Source organism: Mytilus edulis, chromosome 6, assembly GCF_963676685.1.
Source record: "Mytilus edulis chromosome 6, xbMytEdul2.2, whole genome shotgun sequence".
Lineage (NCBI taxonomy): Eukaryota > Metazoa > Mollusca > Bivalvia > Mytilida > Mytilidae > Mytilus > Mytilus edulis.
The window spans coordinates 39,301,877-39,322,733 of record NC_092349.1 but is presented as its reverse complement, the minus strand read 5'-3'; the positions used below and the strand labels follow the sequence as shown (position 1 = coordinate 39,322,733).

At 33.4% G+C, this 20,857-nt stretch overlaps 1 protein-coding gene across 3 annotated transcripts in view; it reads right to left on the bottom strand.

The window, feature by feature from the left end:
* The window catches only part of LOC139529072 (lactase/phlorizin hydrolase-like), a 112,986-nt gene that overhangs the window by 16,020 nt on the left and 76,109 nt on the right, over positions 1–20,857 (bottom strand). For all 3 annotated transcript variants that reach the window (XM_071325320.1, XM_071325322.1, XM_071325321.1), the window contains 16 exons: positions 20,457–20,586; positions 19,534–19,718; positions 18,714–19,070; positions 18,047–18,174; positions 17,381–17,641; positions 16,827–17,010; positions 15,636–15,878; positions 15,239–15,368; positions 9,031–9,215; positions 8,367–8,723; positions 7,972–8,099; positions 6,186–6,446; positions 5,486–5,669; positions 4,431–4,673; positions 4,048–4,177; positions 1,199–1,383 (listed from right to left, as the gene is read on the bottom strand). In XM_071325320.1, the coding sequence (XP_071181421.1) occupies positions 1,199–1,383; positions 4,048–4,177; positions 4,431–4,673; positions 5,486–5,669; positions 6,186–6,446; positions 7,972–8,099; positions 8,367–8,723; positions 9,031–9,215; positions 15,239–15,368; positions 15,636–15,878; positions 16,827–17,010; positions 17,381–17,641; positions 18,047–18,174; positions 18,714–19,070; positions 19,534–19,718; positions 20,457–20,586 (3,291 nt within the window). The remainder of the gene's footprint in view (positions 1–1,198; positions 1,384–4,047; positions 4,178–4,430; positions 4,674–5,485; positions 5,670–6,185; positions 6,447–7,971; positions 8,100–8,366; positions 8,724–9,030; positions 9,216–15,238; positions 15,369–15,635; positions 15,879–16,826; positions 17,011–17,380; positions 17,642–18,046; positions 18,175–18,713; positions 19,071–19,533; positions 19,719–20,456; positions 20,587–20,857) is intronic.

Genomic DNA, 20,857 nt, shown 5'->3' with positions numbered 1-20,857 from the left:
AGTAATTAAAAAGAACACTATAAGACTTTGTAACATGATTTAAAGATGTAGGTTGAATATGTAAATTAGTCCAGGCATAAATTGTGTGACTAATAAACAGCTGCGCCATGAGTGCATGATACACCTGTTGTCTTGTGAAAAAACATGATCAATGTTTTTGGATTAACACAGAGGTTGTACAGGAATTTATGCTAAGTATATCCTGACTCATTCCTTATTCCTGCTCAATAGCAAGATTATATAAGAGACAGAAAAAAATGCTCACAACATGTTTTACATGTTTTTTACCATTGTGTTCAAAATTCAATAACTCAAAAATTAAATAAAGAATCATCACGAAAAAGTATACCGATCTTTAGATTAATATAACTAAGAAGTGTGTAAAGTTTTAAGCAATAATCATAAATGGTTTTTGAGATATGGCGACATAAAACTCAAAAAGTTTTAATCTTATCTTATTTTCACCTAAAAATATATAGATCATCATAATTAGAAACAACTATCTTAGGTTTCGTGAAATTTGGATAAGTTGTATAAAAACTCTTATAAGAGGAGCTTAATAAAGGTTTCTATCAAGAATTATACATAATACTTGAAAAAGGTTAATATATCTGGTAAAATCTACAAATAACAAATAAATCATGTAAAAAAATCAAAACTATTAAATACAAAATACTTATTATCACAAGATCTTTACTAGATTTTTGTTTTTGTAAACATTTGAATTATTTTTTTTATAATTCTTTATTTGGTATTTCTTCATCTCATACAATATTTATAGGTATGCATTTTTTCTATCAAAGAAGAATACAATATTTTGAATTATTGTTTAATAATTATGAAATTCCAAATCAGATCAAATTTGTCAAAATTGAAAAGGGAGTCTTCATGGGGGAAAAAAGCATTGTGAATCAAAAAGGTGTTTCCAAACATGTGGATTTTTATAAAGTTGAACAACATGCAAGATATATAGATATTAGCCTTATTGTATATACTACAAACAAAAGAATGTTTATTCATTCATTTACATTCTGAAGCCAGACACAACTGTTTTGGGGTATATAACAAAAGTTTTCATTTGATGTTTAAACCAAAATGTCTAAAATTTAATACAAGAACAGCCACAGAACTGAATATTTATGAGAATTAGAATCCCATAAAATAGTAAGAAATCATTAATATATCAAATATGTCTTACCTTTCAAGATATTATTTATATAATGTTTATAATAATATATTCTGTGATCATCTTGAAGACTGCCATTTTTGTCTGACACTCCATTTTCAGTGATATAAATAGGAGCATGGCCATACTTATTCCTGATCCAGGTCAAAGCTTTCCTTATACCCCAAGGGGTGACCTTCAACCATGAAGATCCAGATCTAAAATACACATGAAAAAATCATTAAATTGTTGGATTCTCATTTGATATATAGTACTGTTCCTTAGGTACTGTGAACCATGAATTTAAGAGTTAACTAAATACAAATTTTGTATTGGTTTACATTAAGTATTATTATTCAAAACAGAAAAAAAACAAGAATGTGTCCAAAGTACACAGATGCCCCAATCGCATTATCATTTTCCATGTTCAATGGACCGTGAAATTGGGTAAAAAATCTAATTTGGCCTTAAAAGTAAAATGATCAACTAATAAGGAACATGTGTACTAGTCTAAGTTTCAAGTTGATTGGACTTTAACTTCATCAAAAACTACCTTGACCTAAAACTTTAACCTGAAACTCACACATTTAATTTCTATGTTCAGTGGACCATGAAAATGGTGTCAAAAGTCTAATTTGATTAAAAAATATGAAAGATCATATCATAAGAAACATGTGTACTAAGTTTCAAGTTGATTGGACTTCAGCTTCATCAAAAACTACCTTGACCAAAAACTTTAACCTGAAACTCACACTTTTAATTTCTATGTTCAGTGGACCATGAAAATGGTGTCAAAAGTCTAATTTTGTTTTAAATAAAGAAAGATCATATCATAAGGAACATGTGTACTAAGTTTTAAGTTGATTGGACTTCAGCTTCATCAAAAACTACCTAGACCAAAAACTTTAACCTGAAGTGGGACGAACGGACGGACAGACGAACGAACGGACGGACAGACAGAAGGATGCACAGACGGAAGGACGCACAGACCAGAAAACATAACGCCCCACCTATGATAGTAGAGGTGGGGCATAATAAGTTTCAACAGCTGCAGGCATGTATTAAACAGTTTTCCCTAAAATCACAAAGTTGGTACCAAAAAAAATACATGAATTCACAGTATTTAAACTAACAAACATTTGAAATATGAATTTTATAAAAGTAGAAGTTATCTCATATTTGTAATGAAATTGAACACACATATTGATATTTAGCAAGTGAAAAATATCTCCCATTCAAACATGGAAGGTTATTTTTATCTCCCTTTATCCTATAAAAGGGACATCATTTATCATGAAAAACAAGAGTGCATACGCTGAAATGTCTCGCCTTCTTTACTAATCATTGATATAATGTCGATAGTCTAATATATAAAACTTTATTACAACTGTCACATAAACTTAACACTAACCAAGAAAACTAAACATTGACCAATGAACCATGCCAGGCAGGCATGCACAGCTAACAATTGTTCCATACAACAAATATAGTTGACCTATTGCTTATAGTTTAAGAAAAACAGACCAAAACACAAAAACTTAACACTGAGCAATGAACCGTAAAAATTAGGTTTAGGTCAAATTAAACCTGCACGGCTGACATATAGATCATGAAATATTTCCATACACCCAATATTGGTTAACCTATTGCATATAGTATTAGAAAAAAAGACCAAAACTAAAAAATCTAACTTTGACCGCTGATCCATCAAAATGAGGTCAAGGTCAGACGACACCTGCCAGCTAGACATTAACACCTTAAAATCATTCCATACACCATATATAGTAGACCTATTGCATACAGTATAAGAAAAACAGACCAAAACACAAAAACTTAACTATAACCAATGAACCATAAAAATGAGGTCAAGGTCAGATGCCACCTAACAGTTGGACACATACATCACACAGTCCTTCCATACACCGAATTTACAAGACCTATTGCTTATAGTATCTGAGATATGGACTTGACCACCAAAACTTAACCTTGTTCACTGATCCATGAAATGAGGTCAAGTGAAAACTGTCTGACGGGCATGAGGACCTTGCAAGGTAATATACCAAATATAGTTATCCTGTTGCTTATAAAAAGAGAGAATTTAACATTACAAAAAATCTTTTTTTTCAAGTAGTCACTGAACCATGAAAATGAGGTCAAGGACATTGGGCATGTGACTGACGGAAACTTCGTAACATGAGGCAAAGTATGAAGCATCCAGGTCATCCACCTTCTAAAATATAAAGCTTTAAAGAAGTTAGCTAACACCGCCTCCGTAGCTGTCACTGCCAGATCACTAACCCTATGTCGAGCTTTCTGCAACAAAAGTTGCAGGCTCGACAAAAAATGAATGCTTGTATAAAGTACAGCTTATATATACTTCAAATAACAGTAAAATAATGCTTTCCAAAAAATTTCACCAATGCAAATTTTTTTTCTTCTAAAAACTGGACATTTTACCAAAATGAAATAGTTAAACTTTGAAGCCCAAAACATTCATGGCCTTGATATAATTAACCATTAATGTAAAAAGAAAATTGATTTCGTATCCAATGTTACTTTCTAGCAATTGAAAATCGCATACCATTAAAATCACCTAAGAAAAATGCATGTGATCGTGTGTAAAGACATGGAATGCATGTGTGTAAAAGTAGTGTAATCGGCTAAAAAAGTGTGCATTATACACGAAAAGAATGTAAATTGTAACTATGGCAAGTAATTTAATTCGTTCATATCCTTTAGATTCTCTCTATATATCTTAAAATACAAACTTTTGCTATTGACTCTTTGAAGTAGACTAAATTCTTCTTCTATTAGCTATATGTAAATAAACTAGTTGAATTATATATGTATCATATGCATCTAAGACTACAATAAAAGCATACCCTAGCCATGATGGATCCTTAGTAAAGTTCAAATCTGTGTCATCATAGTAGTTTAGATCATAGGTTGGATTAGCCTTGTGTGTGACCACATTGGAGGTATAAAAGTTCAATCCGATGAAGTCGGCTGTGCCTTTAAATAACAATGAAAACATGTTTGAAATTTTTTAGTTAAACAAGGATTTTAGCAGTGATTATTAATTTAAATAGGTTGAACTACTTTCATAGTTATAAGCTTAATGCACTTATTATGTATGATCTTGTAGCCTTATTTAAAAATGATGTAAATTTTTTGCTTCATATTCCAGATATGCTTTATAAAGTTCATAACAAATTTTAAAAAGTTGATATCTCTGATTTCTTTTGGGAGAATTTAAGAAATATACCTTTTATGAAGCTTTTCTCATAGCTGCTGAAACTAGGAAGGCGGCTTTCATTCAACTTCTGATGGCGACTATGGCTTCCAATTTTGTCCCTCATCACCTTTGGATAATCTCCAGTTAGGAATATTGGATCTCCAAACCATCCAAAGAAGAAGTCATTTCCAATGTCTGATGCTTCAAGGTCACGGGGGTTAGACATGTTCTTTGGTTCATGCCAATCAAAGTTCATTGTGATCCCAATCTTTCCTGACAAGACAATTATTTAACAGTTAGAATAAAGAGTATATCATATTTCTTAACAATTTTATTATAAAATAAACTAATCATATACTACAACTTGAGAAAAATGTTTTTTCCCTCTTGAAGAACTTTGAAACATCCTCAATGATTCGAGCTGTTGTTAGTTGACAGACTATCAGAACAATTTTCCAAGATCAAACTGTTTTCTGAAATCAGCAGATAGTGTTTGGCAGGCTAAAAATAAATTTTTACTTTGGAATTCTTTTCAGTATGGTAGAATGTATTTTTTGAAGTTATTCACAAGGAGGATAAAGAAAACACTTCTACTTTAATCAAACAATGAATAAAATTGTGCATTCACAGCCTCTTTAAAAAAAAAAAATCAGTATAATTGAATCTTTTTTGTCAGATTAAGTCTGAATAATTAAATGATGTTAATAATGGTGACCTATATGTGAATATGCTTAATTTACTATCCCTCTTTTAATTCATTTAAATACCTGTATTTTTTTTTTACACATTGACATAAACAAATTTGACCAGCAAGTCACAATTCATGAATTTAAATCTGTCTGTAAAGTGAGTGCTGGCTAAAGTCCAAAATGCTTGGTTGTTCTTCTAAAATTTCAGAGTGCAAATATTCTTCATGGTTACCTCAGTTTTCTGAGTTCATAGAACAAATTTACTTCAATAGCTAATGAAATAAATAATTCTTTTATATTTATTCCTTGTCGTATTTCTATGAAACAATTATTTAAAAAACACTGAAAAAATAATTTTCTTTGCCTGAACATGCTGAATCTCAATTATGTCAATACCTTGTTGTTTTGCTCTAAACTCTTCATGATATATATGGTAAGCTTTAGCATGTCCTTTTATTAAGTTGTGAGCAGCAATGTATGTTGTTGTCCCTGGGCCTGGTATTCCAGGAGCCTTACCCCCATTGCCATATCCTTGTGTTGATACTACCCATGGCTCATTCAGTGTTATCCACAACTTCACCTTAAAGACAAACACATTAAACTGTTGACACAGAGATATGTATCACATTTTTGTTATTTCGATAATATAAGGCAAATGATGAAATCAAAATAATAATACTGCCATGTTAAAGACCATACTTTGACCTATAATGGTTTTTCTTTTTCAAATTGCGACTTGGATGGAGAGTTTTCTCATTTGCACTTATACCACATCTTCTTATATCTTATTTAAATTGTACAATGCAAAAGTTTCAAAGACAATGAACCATGACTGATGAGACAAGGCCACATGTCCTCCTAGAAAATGAGATATGCCAATGATATTATAACTGTACACCAAATATCATTGGCTTGATATTAGTTTTTCATCTTAACCCAATGACAAACTTGATCATGTAAACTACATAAACTATGCATAGTTTTTGATACTTAAGTTGCAAAGCCAAATAATCTCAGTGGATAAATATGTTGTTCCCCTTTTAGCCAATTGATGTAGTGGAAGGGCAATATATAATCTTGTGGACAAAGTACTTACCCTATCCCCAAACTCCCTAAAACAAATTCTTGCATACTCAGCAAACAAATCTGATGTGGTCTCATTCAGCCATCCGCCATAATTGTCTTGTAAAGCTTGTGGTTCATCCCAATGGAATAAAGTCACCATTGGTTCAATCCCAGCATCCTTCAAACTGTCTATCAAATTATTGTAGTATTTGATTCCTAATGGATTGATATATTTTGTGGTTCCATCTGGTAATATTCTGGGCCAAGAAATAGAGAATCTGTAGTGGGTGACCTGTAATATTGATGTATATTTTGAATATATAAAATACAAAATAATTTGATAGGTCATTATAATCATCATCATCACAATAATAAGTCGCATCTTAAATTGCATTGTCAATATTCTATTACAACATGTGCAGCAACAGTATTAAACTACATAACCTACATGTATATGATAATTTTTCTGTTGTGTATATTTCATCTGGTTAAAAATTGCAGTAGTAACTAATGTAACATAATTTTTTTCCATGAAAATCAATAGCATGTACAGTTTACATGCTATTAATTTAATAACATAATCTGTACACACACATATGAATCTTGATAAACATTAACTAGACTGTAAGTTTATGGCTATTAATAATTCATTAATTTTAGGTATAATGATCATAAGTTTTTTTTTTATATCAGTCTTACAATAAAACAACAGGTTACATTTGATGATGTGTATAGACTATATATACCCCTGTTTATAAGACATTAACAAAATCTTCATGCTCAAAGGGTATTTTAAAACTAAAGTATTGTCAATCATGAAGTGGTTGCCTGGCAGTTTGGAAAATAACATGGTACAATTCACTATATAAAGTTACTTGCATATCAAAATGTTCTTAAGTAATATAAAGCTGAGAATTATGAAACACAAGTTTTAGACATACGTATAGACAAAAATTCAAATGACCAAACAAACAGTTTGAGAAAAGCTGAATACTGTGCACCACCCACTTTGTCAGTTGGTCTTTTATGAAGTCAAAGGGCTTGTCTTTTTCTCAATTTTCAAATTTTATGCTGGCTAATAAGCAGTTATGTTCTTCTCATATATTTTATGATAGTATGATACGAAACCCCTAACGGGAGGGATTGTACCTGATATTCATATGATGAAGACATAATCTTTCAATCAGTTTAATTGAGGTCTGGAGCTGGCATGTCAGTTAACTGCTAGTAGTCTGTTGTTATTTATGTATTATTGTCATTTTATTTATTTTCTTTTGTTACATCTTTTGACATCGGACTCGGACTTCTCTTAAACTGAATTTTAATGTGTGTATTGTTATTCTTTTACTTTTCTACATTGGCTAGAGGTATAGGGGGAGGGTTGAGATCTCATAAACATGTTTAACCCCGCCGCAATTTTGCGCCTGTCCCAAGTCAGGAGCCTCTGGCCTTTGTTAGTCTTGTATGATTTTAAATTTTAGTTTCTTGTGTATAATTCGGAGTTTAGTATGACGTCCATTATCACTGTACTATTATGCATATTTTAGGGGCCAGCTGAAGGACACCTACGGGTGCGGGAATTCTCGCTACATTGAAGACCCATTGGTTGCCTTCGGCTGTTGTTTGCTCTATGGTCGGATGGTTGTCGCTTTGACATATTCACCATTTCCTTTCTCAATTTTAATGTTCACAAAGACTAAAAAATTCCATTCAATCCTTATATAATGCTCACCAAAAATTTGGCAGTGCAATCCTGATGCTGTGAAAAACTAAAATCAAGACAAAACAAACTAACTTCATGATTTATTTTAAATTACCTTCATGTCCGACATAATCTTAATATCCTCGTGATATTTATGGTAGCTGTCACATGCAACATCACCAGTATCATTGCCATATATTTTACCTTGATGAGAATATGTGTCCCAGATACCCAATCCTTTACCTGTAATTAAAATGTCAGAATCGTGAATATTTTTACTTTTGTAATATCCAGATACCTAATCCTTTACCTGTAAGTAGAATGTCAGTATCTTAAATATTTTTACTATTGTAATATCCAGATACCCAATCCTTTACCTGTAAATAGAATGTCAGTATCAATAAATATTTTTACGACTAAATTGCATGACTAAATTTTGCTGAAAAAAATACAAAAGTTCCAAGGTCTCACTCTGGAAAAAAAAATAGATATCTATCCCATTATACCTACCGTCTTCATTCCATGCACCCTCTACTTGGTAGGAAGCTGTGGCAGAACTCCAAGCAAAGTCATCAGGGAAGGTTCCATAGTAAAAATCATCAGACATAGGAAGATTGTTGGGATCTCTGTGGTCATCAACTGCTTTAAAAGGAGCCCGGGGTATTTCAAAATTTGGGAGGAAACCATTTGTTTCTATCAATTGTCTGAAAAATCTTGAAGATGCCTTTGGTATCCTTGGCCTTTCTGGGTCTGTGAAGTTAACATAGTAAAGCCCAAACCTCTCAGTGGTTGCTCTGTTCCATTCAAAGTTATCCATTAATGACCATGCTGTGTATCCCCTCACATCTACATCATCTATTCTTATAGCTAAATCAAAAGAAAACTGATTATCATATATTTCTATCCATTTTCTTTGTATACTTACTATTAAAGTAATTTGTTTAAATGTTTTTTCTTTTGGTTTGCATATGCTAATTTTCATCTGATTTTGCTTTTTTGAAGTGGAATTACTTGTAGACTATTTCCTTGATTTTCTTCCCACACTCATTTTTTTTATTTTCATTTTCTTTTACAAGTTGTAGTATGGTCCCTTTATTCTATTTTTTCAAGAAAAAAATACACGCATATAATGAAAGCATATCATCAAAAATGTATTCTATACTTGACTTTATACCTTTAAGCATACTGTTGATGTAATGTTTAAAGTAGAATATTCTGTGATCATCTTCTAAACTTCCATTTCTGTCTGACACACCATTTTCTGTGATATAGATAGGTACATTTCCATAATGATTCTTGGCCCAATTTAGGGCCTTTCGTAGTCCCCATGGTGTAAATTTCAACCAAGAAGATCCAGATCTAAAAAGATTACAACATGGAATTAAGGAAAACTGGGAAATTTCGAGATTTTATAACACAATCTAAATTCGCGTCGTTTTGAATTTGCAATTTTCCCCTGACTTATATAAATATGTTCATAAATCATTTAGAAAGTGAACAGCTTCACATGTATTGTAACTCAAGTGATAAAATCATTCAGAAATCTTTTGTTTTCGGTTCATTGATGTGAAAGGAGATTAAAAGCTGTATCATTTTTGGTTGTAAAAACACATACATATATACTCCATAACAATAATGAAGAACTAATTAACAATGAATTAAAATAAAACACTGGCAGCATAAATGCTAATTAATCGATCTTTTGATCTTATAAAATCTTTGTATTTTTAAAACTGATTGACAAGTGTCAATTACATATGTGTAACAGGTGTTGTATACATAACAATATCTGTAATGTATGTAGTGTCAGCTTGCTTGAGATGTTTACCATTAAATTAAAGTCATGATTTTTATCATTGCTTTTCATTTAGAAGCACAATAATGACAAACAATGTATGATTTAAGGTATAAATCTATGGTCTGCAAAATTAGAGTTATGCAGTGGTCCTCTGCAATTACTATCATATATACGTATATGTATAATGTATGGTCTTTATCTTATAAATAGAGTTTTCTTTGAAAGTTTTACGGTCATTTTATTTTTCGCATTTCACTTTTAACCACGAAAATAGCAACAAGAGTGCACACACAGAAATGTCTCGCCTTCTTTACTAATCATTGATATTATGTTGATACTACTAAATCTAAAGCTTTATTACGACTGTCACATAGACTTAACATGAATCATGAAAATGAGGTCAAGGTCAGTTGAACCATATGCCAGGCAGACAAGTATAGCTAACAATGCTTCCATACAACAAATATAGTTGACCTATTGCTTATAGTTTAAGAAAATAGACCAAAACACAAAAACTTAACACTGAGCAATGAACCTTGAAAACCAGGTCAAGGTAATAAAAAAACCTGCACGACTGACATATAGATCATAAAATATTTCCATACACATTATATAGTTGACCTATGACATATAGTATTAGATAAAAAGACCAAAACTCAAAAACTTAACTTTGACCACTGAACCATGAAAATGAGGTCAAGGTCAAATAACATCTGCCCACTAGACATGTACACCTTACAATCATTCCATACAACAAATATAGTAAACCTATTGCATAAAGTATGAGAAAAACAGACCAAAACACAAAAACTTAACTATAACAACTGAACCATGAAAATGAGGTCAAGGTCAGATGACATCTGCCCGCTAGACATGTACATCTTACAATCATTCCATACAACAAATATAGTAGACCTATTGCATAAAGTATGAGAGAAACAGACCAAAACACAAAAACTTAACTATAACCACTGAACCATGAAAATGAGGTCAAGGTCAGATGACACCTGCCAGTTGGACATGTACACCTTACAGTCCTTCCATACACTGAATATACTAGACCTATTGCTTATAGTATCTGAGATATGGACTTGACCACCAAAACTTAACCTTGTTCACTGATCCATGAAATGAGGTTGAGGTCAAGTGAAAACTGTCTGACGGGCATGAGGACCTTGCAAGGTACGCATATACTAAATATAGTTATCCTATTACTTACAGTAAGAGAGAATTTAACATTGCAAAAAATCTGAACTTTTTTTTCAAGTGGTCACTGAACCATGAAAATGAGGTCAAGGACAATGGACATGTGACTGACGGAAACTTCGTAACATGAGGCATCTATATACAAAATATGAAGCATCCAGGTCTTCCACCTTCTAAAATATATAGCTTTTAAGAAGTGAGCTAACACCGCCGGCGGTGGCGGCGGGCCGGATCACTATCCCTATGTCGAGCTTTCTGCAACAAAAGTTGCAGGCTCGACAAAAATCAAACTGCCACGAAAATTTCCATTTACAGGAAACCCTTAAAGATCATATGTTGACCTCTAGATGTCTTTTGGTTCTTGTGTTGCTGGGTTGCTGTCTCAAAGACATTAACACCTGCACCTCTACTTTGATTTTAAAAACAGTAAATTTTATTCAAATTTTAAAAATACAGCAGACAAACAATCACCAATTCAACAAATAATTTTCCACTTTGTAAAAATCTTACCCTAGCCATGAATGATCTTTGTACTGATCAATATCCCTATCTTACTCTTACCCAAGCCATGAGGGATCTTTGTACTGGTCAATATCCCTATCTTACTCTTACCCTAGCCATGAATGATCTTTGTACTGATCAATATCCCTATCTTACTCTTACCCAAGCCATGAGGGATCTTTGTACTGGTCAATATCCCTATCTTACTCTTACCCAAGCCATGAGGGATCTTTGTACTGGTCAATATCCCTATCTTACTCTTACCCAAGCCATGATGGATCTTTGTACTGGTCAATATCCTTATCTTACTCTTACCATAGCCATGAGGGATCTTTGTACTGGTCAATATCCCTATCTTACTCTTACCCAAGCCATGAGGGATCTTTGTACTGGTCAATATCCCTATCTTACTCTTACCCAAGCCATGAGGGATCTTTGTACTGGTCAATATCCCTATCTTACTCTTACCCAAGCCATGATGGATCTTTGTACTGGTCAATATCCTTATCTTACTCTTACCATAGCCATGAGGGATCTTTGTACTGGTCAATATCCCTATCTTACTCTTACCCAAGCCATGATGGATCTTTGTACTGGTCAATATCCCTATCTTACTCTTACCCAAGCCATGAGGGATCTTTGTACTTATCTTACTCTTACCCAAGCCATGATGGATCTTTGTACTGGTCAATATCCCTATCTTACTCTTACCATAGCCATGAGGGATCTTTGTACTGGTCAATATCCCTATCTTACTCTTACCCAAGCCATGATGGATCTTTGTACTGGTCAATATCCCTATCTTACTCTTACCCAAGCCCTGAGGGATTTATGTACTGGTCAATATCCCTATCTTACTCTTACCCAAGCCATGAGGGATCTTTGTACTGGTCAATACCCCTATCTTACTCTTACCCAAGCCATGATGGATCTTTGTACTGGTCAATATCCCTATCTTACTCTTACCCAAGCCATGAGGGATCTTTGTACTGGTCAATATCCCTATCTTACTCTTACCCAAGCCATGATGGATCTTTGTACTGGTCAATATACCTATCTTACTCTTACCCAAGCCCTGAGGGATTTATGTACTGGTCAATATCCCTATCTTATTCTTACCCAAGCCATGATGGATCTTTGTACTGGTCAATATCCCTATCTTACTCTTACCCAAGCCCTGAGGGATTTATGTACTGGTCAATATCCCTATCTTATTCTTACCCAAGCCCTGAGGGATTTATGTACCGGTCAATATCCCTATCTTATTCTTACCCAAGTCATGAAGGATTTTTTTACTGGTCAATATCTCTATCTTACTTCTTTCTCTTATCCTAGCCATGGTGGATTTTTGTACTGGTCAATATCCCTGTCTTACTATTACCCTAGCCATGATGGATTTTTGTACTGGTCAATATCCCTATCTTACTTCTTACTCTTATCGTACCCATGATGGATTTTTGTGCTGGTTAATATCCATATCTTACTCTTACCCAAGCCATGATGGATTTTTGTAATGGTCAATATCCCTATCTTACTCTTACCCAAGGCTTGAGGGATCTTTGTACAGGTCAATATCCCTATCTTACTCTTACCCAAGCCTTGAGGGATCTTTTTACTGGTCAATATCCCTATCTTACTCTTACCCAAGCCTTGAGGGATCTTTTTACTGGTCAATATCCCCATCTTACTCTTACCCTAGCCATGATGGATCTTTGTACTGGTCAATATCCCTATCTTACTCTTACCCAAGGCATGATTGATCTTTGTACTGGTCAATATTCCTATCTTACTGTTACAAAAGTCATGATGGATCTTTGTACTGGTCAATATCCCTATCTTACTCTTACCCAAGCCATGAGGGATCTTTGTACTGGTCAATATCCCTATCTTACTCTTACCCAAGGCATGATTGATCTTTGTACTGGTCAATATTCCTATCTTACTGTTACAAAAGTCATGATGGATCTTTGTACTGGTCAACATCCCTATCTACTCTTACCCTAGCCATGATTGATCTTTGTAATGGTCAATATCCCCGTCTTACTCTTACCGTAGCCATGATGGATCTTTGTACTGGTCAACATCCCTATCTACTCTTACCCTAGCCATGATTGATCTTTGTACTGGTCAACATCCCTATCTTACTCTTACCCAAGCCATGAATGATCCTTGTACTGGTTAATATCCCTATCTTACTCTTACCCTAGCCATGATGGATCTTTGTACTGGTCAATATCCCTATCTTACTCTTACCGTAGCCATGATGGATCTTTGTACTGGTCAATATCCCTATCTTACTCTTACCGTAGCCATGATGGATCTTTGTACTGGTCAATATCTCTATCTTACTCTTACCCAAGCCATGATTGATCTTTGCACTGGTCAATATCCTTATCTTACTCTTACCCTAGCCATGATGGATCTTTTTACTGGTCAATATCCCTATCTTACTCTTACCAAAGTCATGATGGATCTTTGTACTGGTGAATATCCCTATCTTACTCTTACCCTAGCCAATATCCCTATCTTACTCTTACCAAAGTCATGATGGATCTTTGTACTGGTCAATATCCCTATCTTACTCTTACCCAAGCAATGATTGATCTTTGTACTGGTCAATATCCTTATCTTACTCTTACCCAAGCCAAGATTGATCTTTGTACTGGTCAATATCCTTATCTTACTCTAACCCTAGCCATGATGCATCTTTGTACTGGTCAATATCACTATCTTACTCTTACCCAAGCAATGATTGATCTTTGTACTGGTCAATATCCTTATCTTACTCTTACCCAAGCCATGATTGATCTTTGTATTGGTCAATCTCCCTATCTTACTCTTACCCAAGCCATGATTGATCGTTGTACTGGTCAATATCCCTATCTTACTCTAACCCTAGCCATGATGCATCTTTGTACTGGTCAATATCACTATCTTACTCTTACCCAAGCCATGATGGATCTTTGTACTGGTCAATATCCCTATCTTACTATTACCCAAGCCATGATGGATCTTTGTACAGGTCAATATCCCTATCTTACTCTTACCCAAGCCATGATGGATTTTTGTACTGGTCAATATCCCTATCTTACTTCTTTCTCTTATCCTAGCCATGATGGATTTTTGTAATGGTCAATATCCCCGTCTTACTCTTACCCTAGCCATGATGGATTTTTGTACTGGTCAATATCCCTATCTTACTATTACCCAAGCCATGATTGATTTTTGTACTCGTCAATATCCCTATCTTACTCTTACCCAAGGCTTGAGGGATTTTTGTACTCGTCAATATCCCTATCTTACTCTTACCCAAGGCTTGAGGGATCTTTGTACTTGTCAATATCCCTATCTTACTCTTACCCAAGGCTTGAGGGATTTTTGTACTCGTCAATATCCCTATCTTACTCTTACCCAAGGCTTGAGGGATCTTTGTACAGGTCAATATCCCTATCTTACTCTTACCCAAGCCATGATGGATTTTTGTACTGGTCAATATCCCTATCTTACTTCTTTCTCTTATCCTAGCCATGATGGATTTTTGTAATGGTCAATATCCCCGTCTTACTCTTACCCTAGCCATGATGGATTTTTGTACTGGTCAATATCCCTATCTTACTATTACCCAAGCCATGATTGATTTTTGTACTCGTCAATATCCCTATCTTACTCTTACCCAAGGCTTGAGGGATTTTTGTACTCGTCAATATCCCTATCTTACTCTTACCCAAGGCTTGAGGGATCTTTGTACTTGTCAATATCCCTATCTTACTCTTACCCAAGGCTTGAGGGATTTTTGTACTCGTCAATATCCCTATCTTACTCTTACCCAAGGCTTGAGGGATCTTTGTACAGGTCAATATCCCTATCTTACTCTTACCCTAGCCATGATGGATCTTTGTACTGGTCAATATCCCTATCTTCATAGTAACTGACTTTATAGGATGATGAGGATCTTAATGTTGCTATGTCAGAAGTATAATAATTAATTCCAAGAAAATCTGATGATCCTGAAATATCATAAAATTATATATTTACAAATGGAAAGATATTCATAATACAATCAACACTGATAAATGTTCAGATTAAGAATTTTTTTATTATTTAGTAGCTAGATTCTGAAGTGATGGTACCTTGTACTCCCACACAAAAATCATCACAATAGTACCCTCTTCAAACCTAATTAGTTGTATGGCGATTTGAAGTTTGAGTCTATGGTGCTGGAACTGACTTTTGATTTTGTTCTATTCTCTTTAAAGAAATGTCATAATGTATACCTTTGATATAGTTCTTTTCCTCCTCTGTGAAGCTAGGCAGACGACTTGATGGTAAATTCTGATGCTCACTCTTGTTTGCTATTTTGGATTTCATGACATCAGGATAATCACCATTGACAAATATAGGATGTCCATACCAGCCTATCCAAAACTGGTTCCCTATCTCTGAAGCTTCTAAATCCCTAGGGTCTAATGTATCCTCTGGTTCAAACCAGTTAAAGTTCAATGAAATACCTATCTGACCTGTAAATATATGTTAGTACATGTAATGAAAGTGTGTCTTTGTTTGTGATATCCAGTGGGGTCTGTCATTGATTGAATATCTTTTTGTTGATCTGCGGTTTGCATGTTGTGTCTATACTATATTATTTGTTTGTGCGTTTATCTTTGATGAATATTCTTGTGTGTATTTGTGCTGTACTACTGTCACGTAGTGTTGTCATTTTAGCCATATTTTTTAACATTGTCATAAAGCGAGTGATATGGCTAGCAATTAAACCAGGTTTAACCTACCATTTCTTTATTAAAATGTCCTGTACCAAGTCAGGAATATGGCAGGTGTTATCAAATAGTTGGTTTAATGTTGGCATTTGCTTTTGTTGCAATTCAGTGTTCCTGTCGTTCCTTTGTTTTCCTCTTATAGTTGACGTGTTTCCCTTTGGTTTTTGTTTGTAACCCGGATTTGTTTTGTCTCAATCGATTTATGATTTTTTGAACCTCGTTAAATCACTGTTGCTTTTATTTTACAAACTAATCAATGTGCCTTTTGATGACTTAATCAATTTGTATATATCAATTTAAATCCTGTTAAAATGCCATATTCCTACTTCCCATTTCTATGTTCTGTGAACAACAAAATCTGGATCAAAACCTAATGTTGCATATTTTAAATATAATCATATATGTTAATATAAAATGAACATGTGCACTTAGTTTGAAGTTGATTTTACCACAATTTCTTGGTGAACTATCCTAAGCAAAATAATTAACCTGATTGTTATAATGTGTCACACAGTACGGCAAAAAGAGATGAAGCTTTGTCTCATATATTAAGAAGTTATCACTTGTAGCTGCTGAGAAGTAACAGAAAAAAGTATATATGTGCACACTCTTCAAAGATATCAAGAAAGTATATAGTCCTTTCATAGAGGGGTAAAATTACTGCTTCTAAATATGTAAACAATGATTTACCTTGTTGAGTACTCCTGAACTCCTTATCATAAATATGGTAAGTCTTGGCATGTGCTTTGATTAGGTTGTGTGTGACTATGTAGTCCTTGGTACCAGAACCCTTTATACCTGGAGCCATTGTCCCATCTCCATAGCCTAGTACTGATACCATGTGGGGCTCATTTATAGTAATCCACAATTTCACCTGAAATCAAATTCTTTTAAGCTAATCGAGACAAAGTTTATACATTGTTTATAATAGAGTTAACATTTTCTTAGTGTAGGCTCCATGTATACAATTTTTTCCACAGGTACAGAAAAATGGAAAACATATACCATAGAGTCATAAAAAAATTAGACATTTTTGGATGGAAGGGATGTGGTTCTCTGACCTTATCAATATATTTAAGATTTTAAAATAAAATGATAGTTATTTCGTAAAGCATGAAGCAATGAAATATTTTATATTGTTCCTTATCATAAGTATCATGATATGTTGCTTTAAAAAAAAAACAAAAAAAAAACCTCATCTTCATAACAGCTCTACTATATTATTTGAAGTAATGTTCTCTTACCCTATCACCAAAGTTGTTGAAACACACTCTGGCATACTCTGTAAATAAGTCTGACATGGAATCATTCATCCAGCCTCCATACTGATCCTGGAGGGTCTGAGGTAGATCCCAGTGATACAGTGTAACCATCGGCTGTATCCCAGCATCTATCAATCCATCAATCAACATGTTGTAGTATTGTATACCTTTAGCATTCACTTTTCCTGACGTGCCCTCTGGTAAAATCCTCGGCCATGACAGAGAGAAACGGTAATGTGTCATCTAAAATGTCATTTTCAGTTATCATATTTTATAACCATTGACCAAATCCTTGTTTGCTATCATTCATTTTTCTTCATAGTTGAGATGGAATTATGACTACATGTTTTTGTTCTGTGAATCACATAGTATATTTCTTTTTTTATTTATATCTGAATATTCATATAAGGTGCTTTTAAAGTACCATACACAAGAATTAGCAATTATACAAAAGCCTTGAATGATCACAATAAAATAATTCCAATTTCATAGTACATACGTAATACACTGTTTTAGTAGTTTAATTATCAAATATTCTTTTTAAATGAATAATACACCATATGGGTTCATATCAATGAGACAGAATCCCAACATATAAACCTAAGGAAATGATATAATAATCAGTATAGGATAATAATCGTAAAGTACCTTCATTTCCGACAAGATTCTAATGTCCTCATGTAACTTATGGTAGCTATCACAGGCTATATCACCTGTTGCATTGTTGTCTAACAATCCACTGTGTGCTCGTACATCCCAAATACTCTCACTTTTACCTAAAATGTCACAAATATAAACATTTCATTGGATCTATTTACAATTGGTGTAGCATTATGGGATTTTAAGTGTTTTGGTAGAATGTCTACATACAGTATATATACCGGTAGATCTCATTTCTCATCTTATAGTGATGACTTATGTCATACATAAATTTGAAGCTTCAGTAACATTGTTATCAAAGACATAAACAATCTAGAAAAAAAACACCTATCAACTAGGTCCATACCATGAAATCATCAAATTTTAGTATTAATGGTGTTAAGAACTATGTAACATGTGTCAGTGAAATCAGAATCATACATTTACTTTGTAATAAACAATTTTGTAAAGACTTAAAAGGATCTTAACTGAAAACAAGTCTTCTAGTATCAAAATATTGTATTTTTTCTTTGTAAAACATTATCACTGGTATTCACTATTATAACCATTTTCAACATCCAAAAAATATTTAAAGAAAGAATTTCATCAATAAAATGTTAACTTTCAACAATACATCTACTGAAAACCTGTATATCCCATAAACCATATAACTCACCATCTACATTCCAAGCACCCTCTATCTGATAAGCTGCTGTAGCTGCACTCCATGCAAAATTTTCTGGAAAGGTTCCGTAATAAAAATCACTCAACATAGGCAAGTTATGTACATTTGTTTTCTGTTTAACTGGTTCAAATGGCATGGAAGGTACTGGCTCTTCTTTGTAGAATCCATTATCAGTGATTAGTTCTTTATAGTATACAGCTGAAGCTTTGGCAGTTCTCTTTCTATCAGGGTCATTAAAGTCAACATGGTAAAGTCCAAACTTCTCATTGTAACCACTCTCCCAGGCAAAACCATCCATTAATGTATGGACAAAAAATCCTTCAACAGTACAGTTGTCCAGTCTAATTGCTGAAATAATATATAAGGTAAGTTTCGTGTGCAGAAAAATAGTTTTAACAAGAAATATCATAGATTTATAAAAGGATCTAAGTTAGAATTGATGAAAACAGTTTTTTTTAATGCATAATATTAACTGTAACTTTTTTTATTCTACTGATGATGATAGAGATTACTAAATTAATAAGAAGTTTAACCCTTACACATCTTCATGTTTCAGTACAAAGCCAGGATTTTTTTCAATGGCCACATCAACCTCTTCATGTTTTGTTTTCTGTTGAGTATTTATTGTCAGTGTGTTTAATTCTCTATTGAATTCCTTCTACTTGTGTATAATCAGGATTCAAAGCTAGTTATATTGCCTGCCAAATTTTTCACCATTAGACACAGTCTGATGACTCTAAATGTAGTTTTTTTAACAATTTTGTGTGAATGGATTGCTGTCTTATTTATCTCCCCTATTATACCAATATACCTTTCAACACTTCATTTGTGTATTCTTTAATATAGGATACTCTATGGACATCATCAAGTGTGCCATCATTATCACTGGTTCCCGTGTCAGTTACATATACAGGGATACCAGGGTATTTATTCTTTATCCAGTTCAGCATCTTTCTCATTGCAAAAGGTGTAACATGGTACCAAGATGAACCTGTCCTAAAAGAGATACAAGAAAAGTTAAGCCTTTAGATGAGTTACTAACATTCATATAATACAATACAAAGAAAAAGCAGAAATCATCCAGAAATAACACATTGTTATCAATCTTACAAATCTGAATTTGACCCATATCTTCCATATATATAGGTTTCATATTCAAACTAACAAAGGCAAATTTGTTTTTTATTAATGGATGGACAAACGGGCCAACTGAGAACATGAAAAGCATTGAATACATGCTCCAGAATTATTTTTCAGGCAGTATAATTAATTATATGGATGTTTTTATAAATGTTTAATTGCAAAAGATTGAACAATGTAGTTTGAAGTATCTGTCAAAACAACCAAATAGACAGATTGTCTGAAAGTAATCAGAGATTGATAATAATGTCTCATGAATCCTGAAATACTCTCGAACAATGGATGTAATGGAATTTGATGCGACTGTCATACAAGTGAGAGGTTTAGCTAGCTATAAAACCAGGTTCAATCCACCATTTTCTACATTAGAAAATGCCTGTACCAAGTCAGGAATATGACAGTTGTTATCCATTCGTTTGATGTGTTTGGACTTTTGATTTTGCCTTTTGATTTTTGATTTTCCTTTTTGAATTTTCCTCGGAGTTCAGTATTTTTGTGTTTTTACTTTTTTAAAAATATTTTCATCACAGGTATTTAAAAAAAAAGTTCTTTAGATTTTAAATTAACCAATTACAAAAGATCATATATGCATACTTCTTCCAACTGCTGTCTACAGAAAACTTGGCTGCAGTGTCTTTTGCAATACCTGTCAACAAGTCTGTATGTTCTGCAATCGTAACTAGGTAAGCTGTGTAAAGATTAAGTCCAAGAAAATCTGCTGAGCCTGCAAAATATATAAACATTCAGTATTTGACCAGAAAAATCTTGTAATAATTGCTTTTTATTTTATATTTATGAATTAGGTTTTGTTTATTTTCAGTTTCTTGAACACTGTACCTAACATCAAATTTTGGCGATTTATTGTTTGACAATAAACAACAAAACACCATATATAGACAGCTGAAATAGACCATAAAACATCAACTGACAAAAATTTTGTACTAAATTTTTCCTCATAAGTGTATACTTGCAGTAACTGCCATAAACAGACTTGA